This window comes from Haliotis asinina, chromosome 6 (assembly GCF_037392515.1).
Source record: "Haliotis asinina isolate JCU_RB_2024 chromosome 6, JCU_Hal_asi_v2, whole genome shotgun sequence".
Classification (NCBI taxonomy): domain Eukaryota; kingdom Metazoa; phylum Mollusca; class Gastropoda; order Lepetellida; family Haliotidae; genus Haliotis; species Haliotis asinina.
Window position 1 is genome coordinate 57,403,584 of NC_090285.1, and position 22,482 is coordinate 57,426,065.

The 22,482-nt window shown below is 39.6% G+C and overlaps 1 protein-coding gene across 2 annotated transcripts; it reads right to left on the bottom strand.

Annotated features, from left to right (window-relative positions):
* Positions 1 to 6,376: 6,376 nt before the first annotated feature.
* LOC137287414 (uncharacterized) lies at positions 6,377 to 18,387 on the bottom strand. Of its 2 annotated transcripts, none has more exons than XM_067819682.1 (5): positions 18,364 to 18,387; positions 9,731 to 9,928; positions 8,383 to 8,472; positions 7,020 to 7,084; positions 6,377 to 6,469 (listed from the first exon to the last, which is right to left on the bottom strand). In XM_067819682.1, exons 2-4 carry the CDS (start codon positions 9,921 to 9,923, stop codon positions 7,038 to 7,040), a joined length of 330 nt encoding a protein of 109 aa, XP_067675783.1. In that variant the 5' UTR covers positions 9,924 to 9,928; positions 18,364 to 18,387; the 3' UTR covers positions 6,377 to 6,469; positions 7,020 to 7,037. The 2 variants fall into 2 exon arrangements, with proteins under 2 accessions (XP_067675783.1, XP_067675784.1); XM_067819683.1 differs by lacking the exon at positions 18,364 to 18,387 and adding an exon at positions 12,055 to 12,152.
* Between the last annotated feature and the right edge of the window lie 4,095 nt (positions 18,388 to 22,482).

Below are 22,482 nucleotides of genomic sequence, written 5' to 3' on the forward strand. Positions count from 1 at the left end.
GGCATGTCACATATGGGCACACTCACGATTTAAAACTTTCACACCACATATGTGTCATCCCGGACAGTTGCTACTGTGACATCACTGATCATATTTCACAAGAGCAGCTGCTTTTCGCTGGACACATGATCCTTTTCCAGATAATTTACCATACCACACTTTGAAGTATCATTGTGTATCATTGTCGTAGTCCGACAGAACTGAAAACAGTTAGAAAACAATTCGTTCGTAAAACGATATTACCTGGAACAAATTTCAGCGACAATGTTTCGTTAACAGGAACTATCAGTTTTCTGCTAATGATCTAACACGTTTCGAACGGTACAAAATCTGCATGCATTTGTGTGTAACACTGGACATAGATATTGGTAGTGGTAGGGAGATATTGTGCTGATCATCTAACGACAGAAAGAAATGTATATCCTAGTGTACAACACGAGCCATATAGGTAGTGGAAATATTAAAACTCTAGAGTCAATACGAATTTAAACTTTATATATGTCTATGTATCTGCCCAACATTAATATTTTTTTCCAAATTAATTGCATAATCAGTAAGACATACACACTCCGCATTGTCGTATTTAGACTATGTTATGACTATATGTTTATGAATCACAATCAAGTGACGATGTTTGCAAAATAAAAGTAGACTCAAAGGACGAGTGTGAGAAAAACAAATTCATTCGGGTTCTTTTCTCAGTTGTATCTTTAATCATGTTCATGATACCCTGTGCATATTTTGTGTGTGCCATGTCTCCTAAGGTCATGTGTTTACGTCAGCTGGGCAATCTCAGTATATTCATTAATAGATCTACATATTACATCTCCATTCTAATGCAAAAATATTCATCATCTGTATCGAAAGAGAAGCGACTGGTTCTTAGTAGCAAATAGAAAGCCTTTTGTTTTACTTTTCAGGTCCGCTGACGTCGTACAAGCGAACGACCCCGCGGGGCTCTCAACACAATTCACATGAAACTCGATGTAGCGGTCGTTCATAAATCCCTCCCTGAAAAAGCCGAGCCTGTGTCGATTTGATATGACACATAGTTTGGTTGACACTTACGTCTGTTTCGTCCAGTCAAATACAGTACCAACATCGACATTAACATTGTGTCCAGCATTCCAGGCTCCGTTATGAAGACAGTGGAATGCTTTGTTTTCTTCATGCCTGCCGACAAACATATGTTTGCTGGAAGTGCACAGTGAAGTGCCTCCACTTTAATCAATATAAATAATAAAAATGAACGACGCAGGAAAGAGCAATGGAGGCGTCTCACATGAGTCGTGGTAGGAGAGTGTCAATACTTAGAGTGTTTGCTCTCGCCTTATTAACAACACAAAAGATTACTTTTTACTTCGACGTTTTGTGACACTTCAGCTCAAAACTCCTGAAGTTCTAAGTATACATTGTATTTTGCCTGTATATATTTTGTCGATCGTATTGTCATTCTGGTGTATATCTGCATACCTAAGTAATAATATTCCAAATGTTCATCCAATCAACGATGAAACCCTTCATTTAACCCTGTCCTGCTAACCCTGGGTCCTAGGAAGCCTACTGAGACCCTATGTTTGTACTCCACAAGCATACTTTGGACAAGGTCCACGCGTCATCGTCGAACAAGGCGTGTAATGTAGCTAGATCGGAATCCGGGAAGGTTCTCAGACTTTTGGCATTGTCGCACTGACCAAAATCATAAAAGTTATTGGAAAATTAGAAATAAGTATAAGAGTCCAACGCTCAAGGCCATCTCGACTATATAGTACCACCCACAGTCCAAGACTGCTTTGGCAAAATATTCGCTCACACAAGCAGAATGGTTTTGACACTTCAAGGACTTGTTTCTAAGGACGATATTATCTATAATGAACATGATGATACAATAAATTCAAAAAAGAAACTTCACATTCTTTCTTCGGGGCACTATAAAAGAACAAGAGATGGTAAGATGGTTAAATTGTTATTATTTCATCGTTGAGATATGTGTGATGTGCTCGAAACACTGACAGTGCCACAATCAGTTCCGTTAGGCTACAGCGCGGTTCCAAAACATGGATATACAGAATTTCAAGTCACAAGAATATAAATTCGAAATTTCTCAGTTCAGTATTGTGTATGGTCGCCCCTGCAGTCACCACTGCCAAACACCGTCTCCTCATCGACTGCCTGATGTTTGTGAACACGTAGTTGGGGATTCTGCGCCAAGTTCCAGCAAATTCTGGCGTTGGTTCTTAAGACCACGAAGCCGTCTCCCAAGTGCATCTCAAACGTGCTCTGTTGGATTAAGGTCAGGGGATCTCGATAGCCAGTCCATGATGTTGATTCCAGCGTTTTGAAGGAACTTTCGTGTCAACATCGCGGTATGCGGCCGAGCATTATCATGCTGGAACTGTAGACCTGGGCCATGAGCCGCCGTGAAAGGAACGAGTTCAGGGGAGAGCACCTGGTCGCGGTAAGCAACAGCTGTGAGGTTTCCATGGATGACCAGAAGTCGAGAACGGTTGTTCCCACAGAAAGCACCCCACACCATGCAATTTCTGCCCCCGAATCTATCGGCTTCCTGTACACAACAATGGGCATACCGTTCACGACGTCGTCTCCAGACTCTATGCCTTGAATTTGAGGGTAAACCTAGATTCATCGCCGAAGACGACTCGATGCCAGTCTCTTCGGGTCCATCGGAGGTGACGTTGGACCCACAACAGACGCTGACGTTGATGAAACGGCGTCAAAATTGGAGCACGATGTGGACGTTGAGAATTGAGATTGATAACCCGCAACCGATTTCGAATGGTCTGAGAGGACAGTCGACCTCTAAACATCTTAGCCCTGGTTCGTGTAGCCGGCAGGAATCTGTCACGTAGGTGACGTAGGGCGACTTGACGGTTTTCTGCTCGTGACGTCACACGTGGACGACCCGAACTTGGCGATCAGAAGTGGTGCCAGTCATACACAGTACATCCCAGCTGCATCGCATTGCTCTTGCGACGTCAATGACTGATCTTCCCGCCTGAAACATGTCAACAGCACGTTCACTTTACACATTTGACAATCGTGACATTTAAAGTACCGTTAGAACTGTGATTTAAAAGTGTTTTTCTCAATTCTTGAGGACAATGCAAACACGTGCAAATGAAGAAAACTCCGATGCGAAGATCACGTGGACGACTGCACGTGCAAAACCTGATTTGGCACTAACGTCATTTGCACGACGAATGGATGGGTTTGTGTGGGGTTTGCTAAAGCTTATCTATAGTCGATAGATAGAGATCAATTTCGGACACATAGGTGTATCATCAGAGAATTATTTATTATTTTTAAACATTACAGTTTGTGAAGTTTTTTTTGGGACTCAGTATATAATTGATGCTGTATCTCATTTTAACTGTTGAAACTCGTGGGTGGTGTTATTTCAGAGATCATCAAAACTGCCCTGCCTGAGATAATGTTGTTTCTATTTAAAAGCTTTAATCAGATATTTGATTCTAGATGTTTTCTGTCCGAATGGGCTAAATCAGCAATTGTTCCATTGTCATTTCTCTAAAAAGTGTTGTTGGTAAACATTTGCATCTTTTATCAATAACAGACTAACAATGTGGTCCTAAATGAGGGACTTGGTTCCAGATTCACAAGCTGGATTTAGACAGGAATGCTCAACCCTTGATCACATTTCCAATGTATACTCAGTAATTGAGCGATATTTAGCCTTCAGTAAAACAAAATTGCATCTAGCTTTTTGTTGATTTCAGAAAAGCTTTTGATTCTGTTCATGGAGATAAACTTTGTATGTCGTCAGAAATAGGTGTCTTAAAGGAAAAATATTTGACATTATCAAGCCAAATGTAAAGTCTTGTGTTCGATGTGACAATGCTTTTAGTTACTATTTTGATTGCCTTAGTTATTGGTGTACGGCAAGGTTGTGTTCTAAGCCCCATACTATTCTCATTCTTTATCAACGAACTATATTGTGATATTATACAATCTGGCAGACATGGCATCCAATCATTTACTGATTTTGTTGAACACTTTATTTTACTTTTTGCCAAAGATGTAATCTTTATATTAAGTACTGATATTGGCCTTCAGAGACAAATTGATAACTTTCACCTTATTCAGATTACTGGCAACTTGATGTTAATCTTGAAAAGACCAAATTTGTTGTTTTTTTGCAATGGTGGTCCAAAAGCAGCTAAAGAAAAGTGGCATTTTAAACGTGAACGCATGACTGTTGTTAGCGGGTATAGATATCCAGGCATACTGTTTACACATACACTAAACCTGAATAAATCTGTTATTAATTTGGCAACTTCAATTTCTCTCTCTTATACCAAAGTTAGGGTTCGTTGGTCCCAAAATATTTTTATATTGTTTGATTCCCAAGTACAGTCTATTCTTCTATATGTGTCTGCAATTTTGGGCTACAAGGAATGTTAAGCTATTGCAACAGTTCACCTTCCTGCTTGTAAACGTTTCTTAAAATGTTGGTTGTTTCTAGTACTGGTGTAAAGTAACAAATATGCCAGAACATGGTCTGCCAAAAAAAAAACCTACAACATGAATGCCCGTCTTGATAATATTGGTAAAAATGATTGGGCACCCGTATTCGGAATCTTTTATTTAGATACGGCTATGGATTTGTTTGTCTATCGAAAACCGTTGACGACGTTAAAAATTAATCAAACATTTTGTACCAGAGCTATCGATATCTTTAACCAAACATGGCATCCATCTTTGTATGAAACTTCTTCGCCACATCACCGTCAGATCACCAGCCGTGGCCTTGCATAGGCCGCCTCGGCGTCGGAAAGATGAACGACGATGGACAGAAGTTTCTGGAGCTGTGCTCATACCACAGCATTTGCGTCCAGTACAATCCCAAACACAAAGTGTCCTTCAAACACCCAAGGTCTCATCGCCCATGTTGCTATCTTTGCCTGCTGAAAAGCTTTCTTGCGTTTGGGCAGCAGTTTACTCATCAAACACAGGATCTTCATTGTCCGAAGGCCTTGATTCAAGATCAGACCTATTTTCTGCATTATAACTGTCAGAACACGTATCTTCAGAAATTTGACTATGAGGATCATCCTCATGTAGGTTTGCTAAAACGGCCATAAGGACTGCTTTTCCTCGTCTGACTCCTGTCTGACTCCTGCGTACATGTTGCCATACCCACACGGACATTTTTATAGTTAAATTGATGAAATTTTTCGATGAGTTATGACTGGGACTTCTAGGTCCATGGTAGCAGTTCATGTATGTAGATTTAAAATTGAGAATCTTTATTCATTTTTTATTAATTGTTGTCCAGAATTCAGTGGTGTGCTTAGGGCCTTAGGTGTGAGGAATACATGGAAACGTAGCCATAGCCGCTGTAACTACGTCTATATGTGATCAAAGTTACGCCGAGGCCAGTCTAAGTGAACTTAGCCCAAGTGTCATTCGTTACAATCCTACACTGGGTCTAAGAAAACCTAGTAGGAGGTTGCGTCAGGTAACCTTTGAGACTGATCAATCAGGGCATGTACCTTACCAAATCGCGAAAGTGGACATTCCTACATATCTCTTGAACTTTCACCCACGTAAAGGTTTGTACCCGAACGATTCCGAGTGCTATTTTACCTATGATCGCTTCCGGGTGATGTACATGGAGCACGCCACAACAGTGAATAAACAGTCGCTGGAAACAACGTTTTTTGGCAATATTCAAGGATGTCAGCTTGCGAAAACATCAGTTAAAGGTAACCATGTCAGCGGAAACCCAAAAGCGTATATACTGCAGGTCAAATATCAGTGTTATATGCAGATTTTCGTTTGTTGAGAGATAATTGTCAGTGACCGGTTTTTTTTGTAATTCCCACCAAGCCCTAAACAGCAGCCGTATTTTGATTTGTTAAGTCCGTTTATCCGTCTTGCATTTGACTTGGACGGTCAAAGGTCGCTCTAGGGATACCAAGCTCGGGAGGTCTGGCTTGGTTGACTCATACTATCACATCGAAACTGCATAGAACAACACACAAGTTATTGATCAATGGTTTCTCTGATCCAGATTTGACTATCTACAGACCGCCGCCATATACCTGGAATATTGCTGAGTACGGTGTCATTAAACTTAAGCCAAACCACACAAAACCAGCCAACGGTCTGAGGTTTATCGGGGAACAACCCGTAAAGGTGAATAAGCCATCGCCATGCAGTTTATCACATGTAGCAACATCAGACTACGTCAAGGTGTGGTGCACTGGGTCTTCACACGCTGTGGATCTTCCATGTGACATGCCAGTGCTATAACTAAAAGGTTACCTTCCCCGGTTTTAAACCCACACAGAACAGCAACAATAAAGAGAAAAGCATTAATTGCAAAACGACCAACTCTGCTTCAAGGGTTTATTATTTTAACTGAATCGGAGACACTCAGACTATGTACGGCGGAAGTCATAACGTCTTTCACCATCAGGAATGGATCCTGAAAACACAAGAATACCAAGTGACATATATCGCTGACATATTAAAATGCATGACTGCAGCAAAGAGGATCCGGGTCAGCCTAACATAACGATGTATGCATGACATTTCCTCAGCATCATGGGCCATTATTATAACTACTTGCAGTCTACTACTTAAACTAGCAAATAATGGTATACTTGCAGTTGTAGTTGTATAATGGAAACGACAAGGTCAAGTCTGTTGTATTTTATGCGCCTTAGGCTGTACCATTGTTATGACGAGACATCCATATTCTGGGTCATGTCATGTCGCTTGAGATTCTGTATTTGGACAATCTCAGTATATTCATTTGATAATCTACATGTCATATCCTCATTCTGATGCAAAATTAATCATAGCCTGTATCGAGGGAGAAGGGAACTGGATCTTAGCAGCAATGGATTCTGGTTTACGTCTCAGGACAGACGACTTACAAACGAATGGCCTCTAGACACATTTTTAGGTGGATTCGGTGCACCGGCCGTTCATAAAGCCCTCGCTTAAAACTGTGCCATGAGGCCCCTACTTACGCTGTGTCGCCTGTGTTTCTACGCGTCAGTTGGCTGGCGAAGCCCTTTCTTGGATGCAGCTTTCCCTAGAAAAAACGATTACAGTCATTGTGAGGCCCTGATGGAGTGTTGCAGATCATAATTTAGATTGCTAAATTTAGCAAAATTATCAATTGAAATCAATTGTTTTTCAAAGATTCGAACTTGGTGTAATTGACGACGAATCAAATACACGTAATGCCAGGAGAGCAGTGGGTTCACTTGCGACGAAATCTGAACATTGTATGGATACTACCAACGTCCAGCTTAACTCCAAAACTTCAAGATATGAAAACGAAAACTATCAATACGACAAATGTTCTGCCAGGTCCCTGTTACAAAGATAAAATAATTATCATATCCATGATTTTATGTAATACTCTCTTTATACTTCTAGAAGACGAGTGAAAATATTGAACGTTTGCTGGATTGTTTGCAATGACAGACAATACGTTCTATCAAAATATTGTAGTTGTCAGCGTCGCACATCACTGCCAACATCATAACCAAATTGGCCATTTGTCATTAAACAATTCCAAGATATAATTCTTATGAACATCGGAATTTATGTACTTCTCGTAATTCAAAATCGAACTGGATTTTAATAACTTCCTTGTCTGGACTGTTCTGTTGAGGCACGTTTTGTGAATAGCGGTAAGACATGGTTTAACCTGACTTAACCTATTCCGGGACACCTGGTGTCAGCTGATTTTCAGCAATCCATTTATAACGTTTACGCAGCTACTTTTCCTTTAACACCAACCGGTATTTGTTTCTGAGGATAATCGAGACTATGGTTTCTTTTGCTCTGAGGTTCCACATATGATCAATCATTTGCCACTAAACGTAAGACAGAATTACATATCCTCCTTCAAAGCTGTAGGACAATTTGTCTAAAATTGTAAATCCCCCAGCAGTCGGAGAAGAAACACTATTTGAAACGCTGTACATTATAACACATATGTGGAATTTGTGGTGATTACAAGCAGCCATTCCAGTGAGCACTAATTACGTTGTGACGAATAAGTCACAATTTGACATACTGCAAAAGAGAAAATTTGGCCAAAACATCCAACAGAGGTCCATCAGCAAATTCCCTATTTCCTGGTAGAAACACAAGAGACTAAATTCTTCTGCATTTAGATCTATTCATTTAGACAAAACGTGACACACAGGAGATTCTGCTCGGGGAACAACTGGCTTCCTTTTCCATGCGTCTATGGCTAAAGGCACCCGTGGGACAAAATACCCTACTGTTTGGTAACCAGCTACTGTCATGTTTATGTTATAGTAAGGATCATACGAAGGGTTTGGGAAACTTAGTATTATAACCACGCTGTGATACCTCCTTCATCATCATCCATGAATGGCTCCATGACATTTCTGGCGCTGATTAGGTCCTCGTTCTCAGCGTTCTCATCTGCATTCTCGATTTCTGAAAAGTGTGGTGTTCATTGGAATGTTGGTTTGTTCTGGTGCGATTGAAGACATTAAGAATATTTCTAGCATCTACTGCCTCTTGTATCACGCATAGTCGTAAATCCACAATTATTAAACGTCACTTGCAACGTAAACACAACTTTGCAGATTAAGATACCTCTCGGAATGCACTTACAGAAACAAACGATCAAAAATGCTGATTCAGCCTATTAAGATGAAAAAAAAACGCGACGAGTAAAAGCCCACCAAATCGGAATTCAAACCCAGCCCTTGAGGAAAAAGCGGCTTCAACAGCTATGCTGCGCTGCGCTCATAAGGCATGCGCAGTGAATGGGTTCGCGGAGCTTGAAACAGTACGCATGCCCGGAGTATGAGGTCGTGAACAGTAGTCTAATTTGGTTGTGTACACAAACAAGTAAATAATCTACTCATTACATGAAAAAAACCTTGTTGATTTTGATAAACTGTCACGGACAAAACTCTCATTGTCGAATGTTCTCGCCACGATATGGCTGAGATATTGTCGATGTGACGTTAAATATGAACTCACTCACTCACGGACCATACTCAATGTCTGGTTTATTGACGCTTATATGCCTGCCTGTCTGTCTGCTAATGACAATATGCAATGCACAACTTCAATTACTGACCACGTGCAATTAACACATATCGGACTTATAAGCCATGAACAAGGAGCCGGCTAAGCGTATCGGCCAATGGACCAGCGGCCGAATGCACACCCACAGGCTCTGACTGGGTTCGGTATCGCTGCTGCTTTCTTCCGAGGGAGGTAAACCCAAGTACAAAATATTGCACTTTTGATTTCTGACTATACACTTACAATTTCATTTGTTTTTTGTTTTGTTTTTTGTTGTTTTTTTGGGGTTTTTTTGTTTTTTTTGTTTTTGTTTTTTTTGTTTTTTTTTGGGGGGGGTGTTTTGTTTTGGTTTTTTTTTTTTTTTTTTTGTGTTATCAGCAATGCATTTTATATATATTATGAATAAGTGATAACGAAAGTTTGTTTGCTGTAGGGATATATCATAATTCTCTCACCGTCATGAAAACAAGTTTTTTGTTGATTCATATGTATATTGCGGTTGAACACGTGATAAGACGCAACTTCAGACGCGAGTCCTTTTATTCGTAATTAAATTAACAACCAGGAAGTTATTCCTACTGACTTACATTTTCTTCACACGAAACACTTTGCCAACGGTCAGACTGCACTACACTGCACCACACTTAAAGCATACCTCTCTTTCCAAAACGGTAGTTTCGGAACCTGGATCTCACGCCGTAGCAGTAAGACAGTTGTCTTGCCGCACGAAAGATACAGGATGTAGTTCTACGCCAGTACATCCTGATCCTGTAGTGTCTGTAGAGGTATGCATCACTGTGTATGGCCAGGAGGCACACCAGCAGAGCCGCAACAAGTATCGCCTTCATCACGTCTACGCAACAAAAAACTGCACGATTATCTTGAGATATTATTTTGTGGAAGAGTGTGTAGTGACTACCTTTCGAATGGAAATTTGATTAAGGAGATCATACAAGCCTGTAGAGTGACTTCTCTTTGATGTATACCCCCACGTATAGCCATAATTCCATAATTAAGAAAAACAGTGTTTAAAATGACGTGGTTCAACTGGCACTGGGCATGGTTCAGTGATCGTGCGAACGTTGCTTTCCCGGCAGTGCGCCATTAGCTAATTTCATGTTACCGTAAATAATGGGTATCAAATACTGAAATAGTCATTTTTGTAAAATGTAGAGTGAGTGAGTGAGTTTAGTTTTACGCCGCACACAGCAAGATTCCAGCTATATGGCGGCGGTCTGTAAATAATCGAGTCTGGACCAGACACTCCAGTGATCACCAACATGAGCATCGATCTGCGCAATTGGGAACCGATGACATGTGCCAACCAAGTCAGCGAGCCTGACCACCCGATCCCGTTAGTCGCCTCTTACGACAAGCTGAGTCGCCTTTTATGGCAAGCATGGGTTGCTGAAGGCCTATTCTACCCCGGGGCCTTCACGGGGATGTAAAATGTAGAAATCCATTTGAATTGTTCAAGGAGAAATGTACAACACATTATTTCTCTGAAGCATTCTAACTTATGGGAGGCTTTCACTGTTTTATCCATTTTTGATAACTGCTTGAGATCAGAGCTGTTGTTGCCTTAATCAACATTCATGCTAAAACCTATAAACAAGTTTTTAGAAGAATGACCATAATTGCTCAAATATGCTCTGAAACAAGCACGTGCAACTTTTCCGTAGCTGTTTTTAAGCAACATCTATGACTAGACCTTGCAAAATCCATACATTTGCAGCAGTTGTGGTAATGACATTTTGATTTAACGTTGAAACGTCACAGTAAATGTTTACAGAAAATTCTTGTCCTCACTTCTTTTCTTATGTAATACACCAATCATACAAACCAAAGTATATAGTTCACATGCATGAAGATATAAAATACAGAAAATACAAATATAATTTTCTTAAGAGCAAAAGCTAAAATTGCCCTTTTCACGGAATGACCTTTTAGCGTGTATCATTTAATCTAAAAACAGATTCTATACATCGGAGCTACAGCAACACAGTCTAGAATAAAATAAAGAATGCAAGATAAAACAACTAAGTAAACATAAAAAGATTAATGTTATCATATGTTAACTAAAACCTGAAGTGCGTTGATGTTACCCCAACTTCAGGAAAAGTTCAAACAGGGGTTCAGTGACATGGCTGCAATACTGCCGATGTGACGTTAAATATTAACTCACTCACTCAAGTCAGTGACAAAGGACATCGTTGAGGTTGTACTGCGGGAACATATGAAGAAGGCGATCGAAGAACTGAGGACAGAGCTAAGGATGAAAATGGACGAACTGGGGCAATACAGTCTTAGAAATTCCCCCAGGATCAGCGGGTTACCGGAGGACATTCACGAGGAGGGCACGGACACCGAGAACATCATCATGGATTTATTGAGAGGACTACACCAGACCCTATCTCCTTCTGACATAGACAGGTGGCATCGAGTGGGGGTTACCGGAGGACATTCACGAGGAGGGCACGGACACCGAGAACATCATCATGGATTTATTGAGAGGACTACACCAGACCCTATCTCCTTCTGACATAGACAGGTGGCATCGAGTGGGGAGAAAATCTAAGGACAAGCACAGGGGCATTATTGTCAAGTTTGTGAACTACGGTGACAGAAACAAAATGATAACCAACAGGAGGAAACTTTGCGATATACGGCGTAACGTGTACATCAACGAGGACTTAATTAGACACAGAAGTCGCCTATACAAGCTAGCCAGAGAACTAAAGAAACATGGACGGATCGAGTCAACGTGGACAAGAGATGGACGTGTGTGATTCACGAGTCAGAACTTGATCAGTACATGAAGTAACGGTGTCCTACTTTTGTTCTTGTGATGTGTGCTACTCAAAGATGTTCATGGATTGTAAATATGTAAAATGTAAGTAAATTTGAAATCCACATTTAGCCGCTATACATTCTGTATTCTTATTTTCTCTGTGTAAATTTCATAGTATATAGCCTTACCTTTTCTGTTTCCAACTTTCTGATTATCTGTACCAAATCTGTTATTTCCCTCAGTATCTTTACTCCATCATAGCATTTAAGCACAGTTTCAGATCTGCATTGCCCTTCATGCGTGTGTCACACAAATGCATACACGTATCCCCTGTATGTATTGATGACACCCGGTCCGCCAGTCACACTGTGGCCACATTCTATGTATCAGTCTGTTTAAACAATGGGTAATGCAACATCGTCTGGCGATCGGTGTCTTCAATTGTGTCCGATTTTGCAAACAACTGCGTACAAATGTAAAACATGAGTTTTTCAACAAGAGTGGTATATCGTTCAGAATAGTTTTTCTCGCTGAACTCTCCTGTATGTCTACTATCTTAACAACATCATGTAAATGAAGCCGTGTGTTAGTTGTTCTTTGTCTGTTTCAGTCACAAGCTGTCAATATCAATGTAGTATTACATCTGCTATTAATTCAGCTTGCAGGAGATGTAGAGTTAAATCCAGGGCCATCTTCACATGCAGACTATGACACATCGCTTTCAATCCTCCATCTCAATGTGAGAAGTGTTCGCAACAAACTGAATTATCTGTTGAATATTTATGTGAATATGACATTATTTGCTTAACAGAAACCCATCTGGATTCCGATGTTGATACTGATACGCTCAAATGGGTGAATTTTCATGATCCTATACGGAAAGATAGAAATGCTTTCGGTTCACGCTCTCGGTTTTATGAGATTACTTCATCTTGAAAACAACTGTGATGAATCTATATGGGTCAAATTGTTTATCCCACAAAAACCGTTAGTGTTATGTGTCACTTACAGACCACAGCACCAAGGTTTAGAATTTTGGAGTCGGCTAGATAGTAGCATTGAGACTGCATTAGATATCTCGGATAAAGTTACCATTGTTGGCGATCTCAATACAAACCTTTTGTCGAACAATAACACGTATCTGCACGATCTCATTACCAGGAAAAATCTGAAACATTTTATTAAAGAGCCAACGAGAGTAACTAAAACAACGAGCACACTGCTTGATCCCATTATTTTATCTGAAGATGTTGATGTTTTAGAGAGTGGTGTTAGAGATTTATGTCAAAGTATCAGTGATCACAAAGGTACATATATCACTGTTGATGCTCATGTATATACCAAGTTAGCTTATAAGAGAAAAGTATTATGTTATGAAAGAGGTGACTATGAGCACCTCAATGCTATGATTAATGGGACAAATTGGAAATACATATTTAGCTGTTGGAGGAATGTTAATGAAGCCTGTGCACAATTTTACAAACATCTCAACCGCTTCATTTCATTGTGCATTCCTTCTAAAACGGTCACCATTCTACCAGCTGATAAACCCTGGTTTATTTCAGAAATTCGGAGGGAATATAGAAAAAGAAATAGAATGAGAAAAAAGGTCAAGAAAACAAATCGTCCAGTATATATCTTGGCTTACAAGAAACAAAGAAACAAAGTAAATAATATGAAATGTTATGCAAAGGATTCATTTTATGTCAGTCTTACAAACGATTTTTTACTTGATTTGTATTGCATTTATTAACAATTCCTACTGGAAATTACTTCGGTTCCTGACTTTGAAACAAAATGATGCAGATGAAAATCCAACTTTATTCACTGATATGCAGAAAGCAGAGAAACTTAATCAGTATTTTCAGTCTATATCTAGTTTTAACGAAGTGAACACTGATATGCCATTCTTTGACAAACGCACTGATTCTATTTTAGATTGTGTAACTATTTATGTAAATGAAGTGTCTGACATAATCAAATGTTTACATCTTAAAAAAAGCTTCTGGCCGGACAAAATTAGTCATAAGTTTCTTTAAAATGTAGTACATTCAATAAGCATCCCACTATGCATGTTTTTCAATCAATCATTAAAGACCAGTATATATCCAAGTGTGTGGAAAGAAGCACATGTAATGCCCTCATTTAAAAATGGCGACCGCTCAATTGTCTCTAACTATCGACCTATATCCTTGATCAGTTGTGTGGGCAAGGTGTTTGAGAGAGTGATGTTCAAACATCTATACAACTGTTTTCATGTAAATATGTTATTATATAAGTTCCAATCAGGATTTCAGTCTGGTCATTCAACTGTCCATCAATTAATTGAAATTTATGACCAACCATGTGAGGCCTTAGATAATAAAAACCACTATTGTGTGGTTTTTGTGATGTCTCTGAAGCTTTTGATCATGTGTGGCATAAAGGTTTATTGTTGAAATTAGAAAAGTACGGAATTCATGGTTCATTGTTAAATTAGCTAGATGATTACATATTAAGTATTCGTTCATAAAGCGTCTTTGTAAATGGAGCCCTATCCAAGCCGAGGTATTTACAGGCTGGTGTCCCTCAAGAGTCAGTCCTCGGTCCTTTCTTATTTCTTGTTTATGTCAATGACATTGCTGATGACTTAGATTGCTTGACACGATTATTTGCTGATGATTTGTCGCTAGGCTTATCTTCTCATGATCATCTATTCATTGCAAGAGACCTGAATTCAAACTTGGAAAGGCTGCAGGTTTTGGCAAAGCGGTGGCTTATAACATATAATCCTGATAAAACTGAGGCAATTATTTTCACCTTGCATAAGAATATTGAGACACTCAATCTCTACTTCCACGGGATTCGGGTCAAAACCGTTGAAAATCATAAACATTTGGGATTAACATTTTCAAAAGATTGTAAATAGTCTGACCACATTGATAATGTTGTAAAAACAACTTCAAAATGATATCTTCTCTACGTAAACTCAATGTTTTATTACCAAGCTGTGTATTGAATAGAATTTATGTAATGTTTATAAGCCCCATTTCGAATATGCGTGTGAGGTATGGGATGGGTGTGCTCAATACCAGGCAAATAGATTAGAACAACTGCAAATAGAAGCAGCAAGAATTGTAACAGGTTTACCCAAATATACACATCATGAACATCTGTATTATGAAACTGGTTGGGAATCTTTAGCAGAGCGTAGGAGAGAGCGAAAACTTTGTCTTTTTTACAAAATACGGCCTAATATGGCACCAACGTACCTCAATGATCTTGTTCCTGGGAAGGTAGCGTCTAAAAGTAGCTATAATCTTCATAACTCTGACGATATCTCGCTTCCCTTCTCCCGACTAAAGTTTTCGTATAATTCGTATTTTCCACCCACAATTAGAATGTGGAATGAATTTCCAGGTGAAGATAGAAAAAGCGTGTAACTAAATTCTTTTAAATCAAATATTGCTGTAACACAAACCACAGCTCCCAAATACTTTGATTTTGTACCGAGAATCACTAATATCAACCTTACAAAACTACGTTACATGTGTAGTCAACTGAATTACGATCTATTCCGTGCTGGTATAATAGATAATCCAAAATGTTCATGTGGATATGTTTGTGAACATTCTTATCATTACCTATTTGACTGTCAACTATTTACTCAACAGATATCTACCATGATGGCTAATTTACGCAGTGTTACTAATGTTACTATAAATTCTGAGTTAGTGCTATGTGGCAATGCAGATCTGACTGATCATGCCAATCACAACATATTTAAAATTGTTCAAACATATATTTGTCAATCAAAACGATTTCTTAATTATTGCAATTGCCCCAATCTTTCTCATCTTTTTATTCTTGTCTGTCCATCTTGTATAATGCATGTAAATACTATTATGTAAATACCACAGAGAATGTGTTCTAAGTTGTACAACTTGTACCCAATCCTTTTCTCACGAATAAAATATGTTTAAAACAGAAACAAAACTAAAACCTTCAACGAGAATACAGTTATCACCCATTATATCGTAACTATACAAACAAATAAGTCACCAAAGCAATTTTAATCCTTTGTGATCAACGGATGACATTTTGACTGGATTGCACATTGTGCTTTATAAATTATTCTTATTCCTATTTTTGTAGGAGTTGTACATAAAGAGATGAAGGCTCTGTAAAAGGCCAAGCTGAAAGGAACTATATCAAAGCACACTAAAAGTAAATAATAGACTTCTCTCAATGATACTAGCTATAAGTCCTCATAGAAGCTACCATATAACTTATTCAAAATCAAATTGCATAGAGTGGGTCCGGGTGATCCTAGCAAAGTCAGGGTCCGGGTGATCCTAGCAAAGTCAGGCTAGTAAGGCTCATCATCAGCTCAGGACCTTTGCCCCGTACACACACAGCCCACACAGTGAATGGGACATCTCCCAGGAAGCGCTGCATAGCGGAACCCACTAAGAACTTCCCGGAGAATATGTAGACTCCCCTATGCTGCAGCCTTCTGCATTACCCATAGTGTCAGAATGGCTGTTCTTCCGGTGGAGAACACTGCGACTCTCCTCATCTGCGCCAAGAGACCAGGACCTACCAACCCAGGACACCGAGAAGAATCGGGAGCCTGACGACAGTGTACTTGGAATGTAAGCGAGACATTTCAGTGGCGTGGTCCGCATATTTATCATGCTTTTCCTGAGTCTTGCCAATCATGTTGCTGTCAAAAAGGACAGAAAATCCAGTAATATAAATAAATTCATTTACTTTACCAAATAGAGCAAGCTACGTCAGAAATTCGTCTCTGGTTGTACATTGGCCTATTCCACAGTGGCCTGTGAAGGTCCGGGGTAGAACAGGCCTTCAGCAATCAATGCTTGTCGTAAGAGGCGATGGTGATCAGGTGGTCAGCGCGCTGACTTGGTTGGCGTATGTCAGCAAGCCATGCCACCATGTCGTTTATAGTATTCTGGTTGGGCATTCATTGACAAGGTGTTGGACAAGCTCTGTAAATTTATTCCATAATCGACATTTTATGAAAATATATTCTTTTAGCATTATATTTAGGCGGTTGCGAGTGGGAAGTGGTCCCAGGCAACAAAAAGGAAGTTTCAAATTTGAGACCAGCCAACTTCATCCAGGCAAGAGTCGTTTGGACTGCTATTCTGCTCCACATACTGTGTGTACACACGATGCAATAGCCTCTCAGAAAGCTTCTCCACAAATAACCAACACAGAGTAGACTTAAAAGCTTGGTGAAGGACTTCAACTACTTTGCCCCTATCGCTGTACCATGAAGAAAATGCACCTCTAATTTCAGATTGTGCCCAATAACCTTAGCACGCATAAAATAGCTGTGGGATGCCATGCTTTCATCTTGACAAGCGTCACCAGAGGATCATCCAATAAGCAAATACATGCAAAAATTACTCAATAAATTTCTATCATAAAGAGCCTCCACATTAATCACTCCCCGATCTGACGAACTGTTTGGCATTTATGAACGATTAAAGGGGGAACGAGGGCGGTAGGCTCTGTTATCAGACATGATCCTTTCGGGCATGATCCTTGAGGTGGTCAAGACTCTGGATATCTTGCCCAATGGATGTTACGTCCAATGACCTACCCACAGGGAACAAGAAAGGGCTGGTACACGCAACAGTATTGGTGGCTTTGACCTTCTTTCCAGATGTTCCAGATTTTCTTGAAGTGGGATATGTACTCGGGCTGAGGTTTGTCTTAAATCTTGGCATTCTGGAGTTTGTCTCGAACTAGCCTTCCAAGATAGGTGTAGGCATGATCTTCCACAAGATGCTCAGTAACTCCCTCCTCCCACTGTTCCTGCCTGCTAACTTGACGGATCCATTAGTAACCTAGCCACGTTTCAGATGAAGCGTATTACATTTGTCGAGTCAAAATGTCACGCCAATACCATTAGAAACGGACTCGACAATGAGAACCTGTTCTTTCGAATTGGTATCTACTTTGGCAAGGATCCCGATGTCATCCGTGTAAAGGAGATGAATAAGAGGTCCTATAGGTGTGTGCTGAGGAGGTAATCCCCGCTTTATTGAGCAGAAAGCTCAATGGATATAAAGCGAGACAAGAAGGCAAAGGACTAAAGGAGTCCTGAGCGCTATGCAAAGCTGTTGATGAAAACTGGAAAATATTAAAGGAACACTTGAAGTTGCCTGTCTTCCTGTATTTATTTCAGCCAGTGTATGTTTTATGAGGAGATTAATCGCATTCCAGATACACACAGATAAACCTCGCACGTGTCCAGGTTAGGTTAGTAAAATATTCCAAACACGTTTGGTACCCTTTAGAGTTTGTGAGCAAGACTTGCCAAACACACTGGTAGGGATAGTGTGACAAGTATGAAAACTGGAAAGTCAATACCAAACAAAAACTCAGAAGCTATATATTAGGATTGAGCATAGCTAATAGACAAAACAAACGCTTAAATATGTAGTAAGACAATAAATGTCAACATGATCAAAATTACTACTTACATCTTTGTTAGATCTTCTTGCAGCGGAAGTTCTGCAGTTTCAGCGGATTTCAAACCCTGCTTATATGGGGTAAAGGTGTCAACATGTCACATATGGACACAAGCACGTAAAAGTAAAAACACCACGATATAAAAGCATTCACAACACACATGGGTTCCCCCGATGAGTTGCAACTGTGAAATCATTGATTATATTCCTTAGGGTGGAGTTGCTTTCCGCTGGAAATAATGGCACCTATCCTGGAAATTTATCATATCACACTTTAGAGTGTCATTGTGTCGCCAGACTAGCCTGACAACGTGTTAGAAAACAATTCATTCGCAAAAGTACCACCCGTAAATATAGATGTTATCAGCATCCGACTCAGCGAAAATGTTTCATAAACAGGACTTGTCAGTTTTGTGCTGATGATGTCACAAGCTTTTAACGACAGAAAAAACATGTATGCATTTGTGCAGATGTTGATAATGAATGTTTGACAAATATGAAAACTGGCATGTCAACACTAAATAGGAAATCAGACATATATATATTACCAATGTAACACAATCCTTTCTGTAGATTAATTGTATAATGAATAAAAAAACACTGTTTATTATCTGATTTAGACTATATTCTGAGCATATGTTTATGAATCACAATCAAGTGACGATGTTGTGTATTGAGTCTGTATCATGAACATATATTTATGAATCACAATCAAGTGACGATGTTTGCAAAATGGTGAGCGTTCTCTGACCCCGAGCGGTACTCATCACAAACTCGATCGAGTAATGTCAATGGCTCACCTTTAAATTCTGATCGTGTAGTTGAAGCCAAGATAAGAAATTGCACTGGCTATGATTTTAGCCGAGATGAGCTATACGGCGGCAGATATATCAGTATCAAAGTCCAGTTGTAATCAGAAGCATTCAAATGTCAGTGGAAGGCGGGGATATGACATGGGGTTTACCTGCACCAGTCTGAGGAATTGATCGTTGGCTTTCTGTGTGACGAACGAACGCTTGGACGCAAGCCCCTCGCCGATGCCTAAAGGGAAAGGTGTTAACAAAGAACTACATTCGGTTCCTATCTTTCAGAGAAAAATGTGTTTTCATTCACGGTGAATGAAATAATGTCCCCCGTCGAAGTAAACCCCGTCCAGGAACCTACTTATGGAATTTAAATACCAGTCTATCAACGCTATATGAATACAGCTAATAATCCAGACATTGTTCAAAGTGCTACGAATTATGGAGCCATTGCATGCTTAAAATAATAAACGTGTATACATATGGAAGTATCGTGGGACACGATATTTTTCATACTGCTAGTATCAGTGTGCTGCAATATACCATTGCAAAGAAACGTATCCATACCTACATTAACTTGCTATTTGGATAAATTGACATTAAAGAATTAATCAGATGGCAAATCTAATCCCAAATGAAATAACAACTGTAGCCTAGTCTTAGAAAGTGACTCATATTGTAATACTCATAACTACGGTTGTAAGACGCTAACAAAGACGGTTCTGTTTCAAATTCTTGCATACAATCATCAGTCATGACCAAACACACTATATCAATATCTGGTGCAACCTCCACCGGCTACATACGGAGGACCCTCCACCGTATGCATGTATGCTACGTTTTGACGTAGGGTTATTGCGTTCCATTATTGATAGAGGATAGGGCAAAACCTTTTTGTGATCATGGATCTCTCAGGCATATGATGGTACCAAAATGTCCCAGATATGCTCTATGGGACTGAGAACTGGACTCCAAGCAATGCTGACCATGAAGGGTGGCCAAGTGTTATCGCAATGTCAGGGATGTCAGTGATGATACCTTGTCGATTCAGACACATCGTGTCTCATTGTCAACTCTTGTAGGTTAAGTGGGACCATTGTTGTCGCCGTTGTGGCTGTTTCAAATCTGATATTAAATCGAGGGGGTTCTGGACGAATATTCAAAATAATACCATTATCAGTCTTAAATAAGATTGCACTATGTCATATTGCATCTTCAGGAGCAAACATTTGGTTCTATGACGGCATGTTATGCGCATTCGCTGCATTAAGCGTGCTGTAAACTTTTGTCCAAGGCAGGTTTTGTTATATTTATTCTCATGGAAGAACCAAAATGCATAAGGGTCAATTTGCCCATGTTAACATGATGATGGTTCACCAAGCAAAACACTCACGTTTAGATTATGTCAGCAGAGTCGGTGTAATTTGTGTTACTTTGTGTTTGTTTACAGCATGCGGTAAATCATCGCACAGATTGGTTTATTAATCTATTCTATATTTGTAAAAATGTAGTTTAGTTAACATTCATTTTGCTTACAATATGAAACATATGATCGACATCAGTAGAGAGTTCTTAAGCAAGTGTTGTATGGCAGTCTTGTTGAATTTCCTCAATGCCTTGAAATATTAATATGGACCTTAAAAATTCGTAATGTTTCAACACGTTCCTAGCCATAATTCTAGAAAACAATTTCTGTCTGATATCAATGAGATGAGTATACCTCTATTTATACAAAGACACCTAATACAGATATACTCTCATATTCATTTATTTTCCAACAATAGACAGTAGTTTACATCGCGTTACAAATCCACATAACTACCCCATTGGGCCATCTCTGTCTGAGGGACTCCCACCAGGGTCAGATACGGACAATCTGGAAACGACTTTTCATGCCTGACCCAGGGATCATCATCAACTTTCCAGTTCTTGAGAATGACACCACATTAAAAACATTTGTAAGCATCTCCTCTGAGCAAGTACACAAATCCTGCTTGGCCATGTGACTAGGCCTCTGTTTCATCTGCACTGGCCAAGGCCTTATATGATGCAGCCTAGTATCTGATAATTGGGGATCTTATATGATACAGCCTAGTTACAAATAAGCTGTAGGGGAATCCCATGTACAACATGAGTCATGGTCTAAACAGAGGAGTGACTGGAACCTTGTTTGAGGTTATAGAGGAATACTGTCCATACACAGGTCTTCATGTCCGCATACATCACCTCCCAAATCCAAATGACAACAAGAATAATCTGTCTTGTCTGTCTCAAGACCCAGCAATGTCATGTCTTCTGTCTCTCCACATTCCTGCTGTGCTTTGCAGAAGAGGGAATAAGCTTGAGGTCCTCGTCTTGGAAGGGTATCTAATAAAGCTCTGACCCTGTCGAAGGGTGGTTTTTCCATAATGTCCGCTTTCATGGAGATGGTAAACACACCAAACTGCATTAGTTTCTCGACCACCTCTTCTACATGCTGTATAGCTTGCACGAGGCCGGAATAATTCTTCTTTAGGATCTCCATCTTCGAGGTAATTCAGAACCAGTAGAGTCAAGAACATAGATTGGAGAAGGGACGTTCTCTCTGGTGACTGGAGTCGGATTGATATGGAGGACTGTTGGGGACCTTATATACAGTCTAGTCTACAAATAAGCTGTAGGGGAATCCCATGTACATCATGAGTCATGGTCTAAAGATAGGAGTGAATCATTTTCTAAGAATAGATTCAAACGGGATTCCATGTGGTGATGACGTCATAAATCCAAGATGTCGGATATTCTGTTCAAGTAGCAGCCTTACAAGCAAGTATTCATGCGTTATCCTTATAACTCAAAATTAACATCCCAGTGATTGTCATTTTCACTGTACATTTGCGGCCCTGCAGTCTCTTGTTACAGATGTGCCCAAACCAGGCATTCTGTATTTATTCATCTTGCCATGACATTATTAGAAAATTACCAGAACCAATTTTGCGTTTCTATGATTTACGTTAAACCCATATTAGGAAATTTGGAAAGTTTCACAAAGGTATTGTTCTGTTGCCTAGTATTGCTGAAATGTAAACAATATGAATCAAATTTTGACAAGTGAAAATGGTTTTAAGTAGTTCTCGCCCTTAACAGTAAAGTAATGTAACAGTAACATCGATGAATGCTTAACGACGTTAGTTTCCTATGCACGATATTTTCAATTGTTTTAGTGTCAGGAAATGTAATTAGGCATCTAAATATTTGATTTGTTCAATGGGTTGCGATAGTGTTAAAATGCAAATTTTTCATGAAAATGTATGTATATCATTTAATGCATTTGGTTATTGTTGTTGCTTTT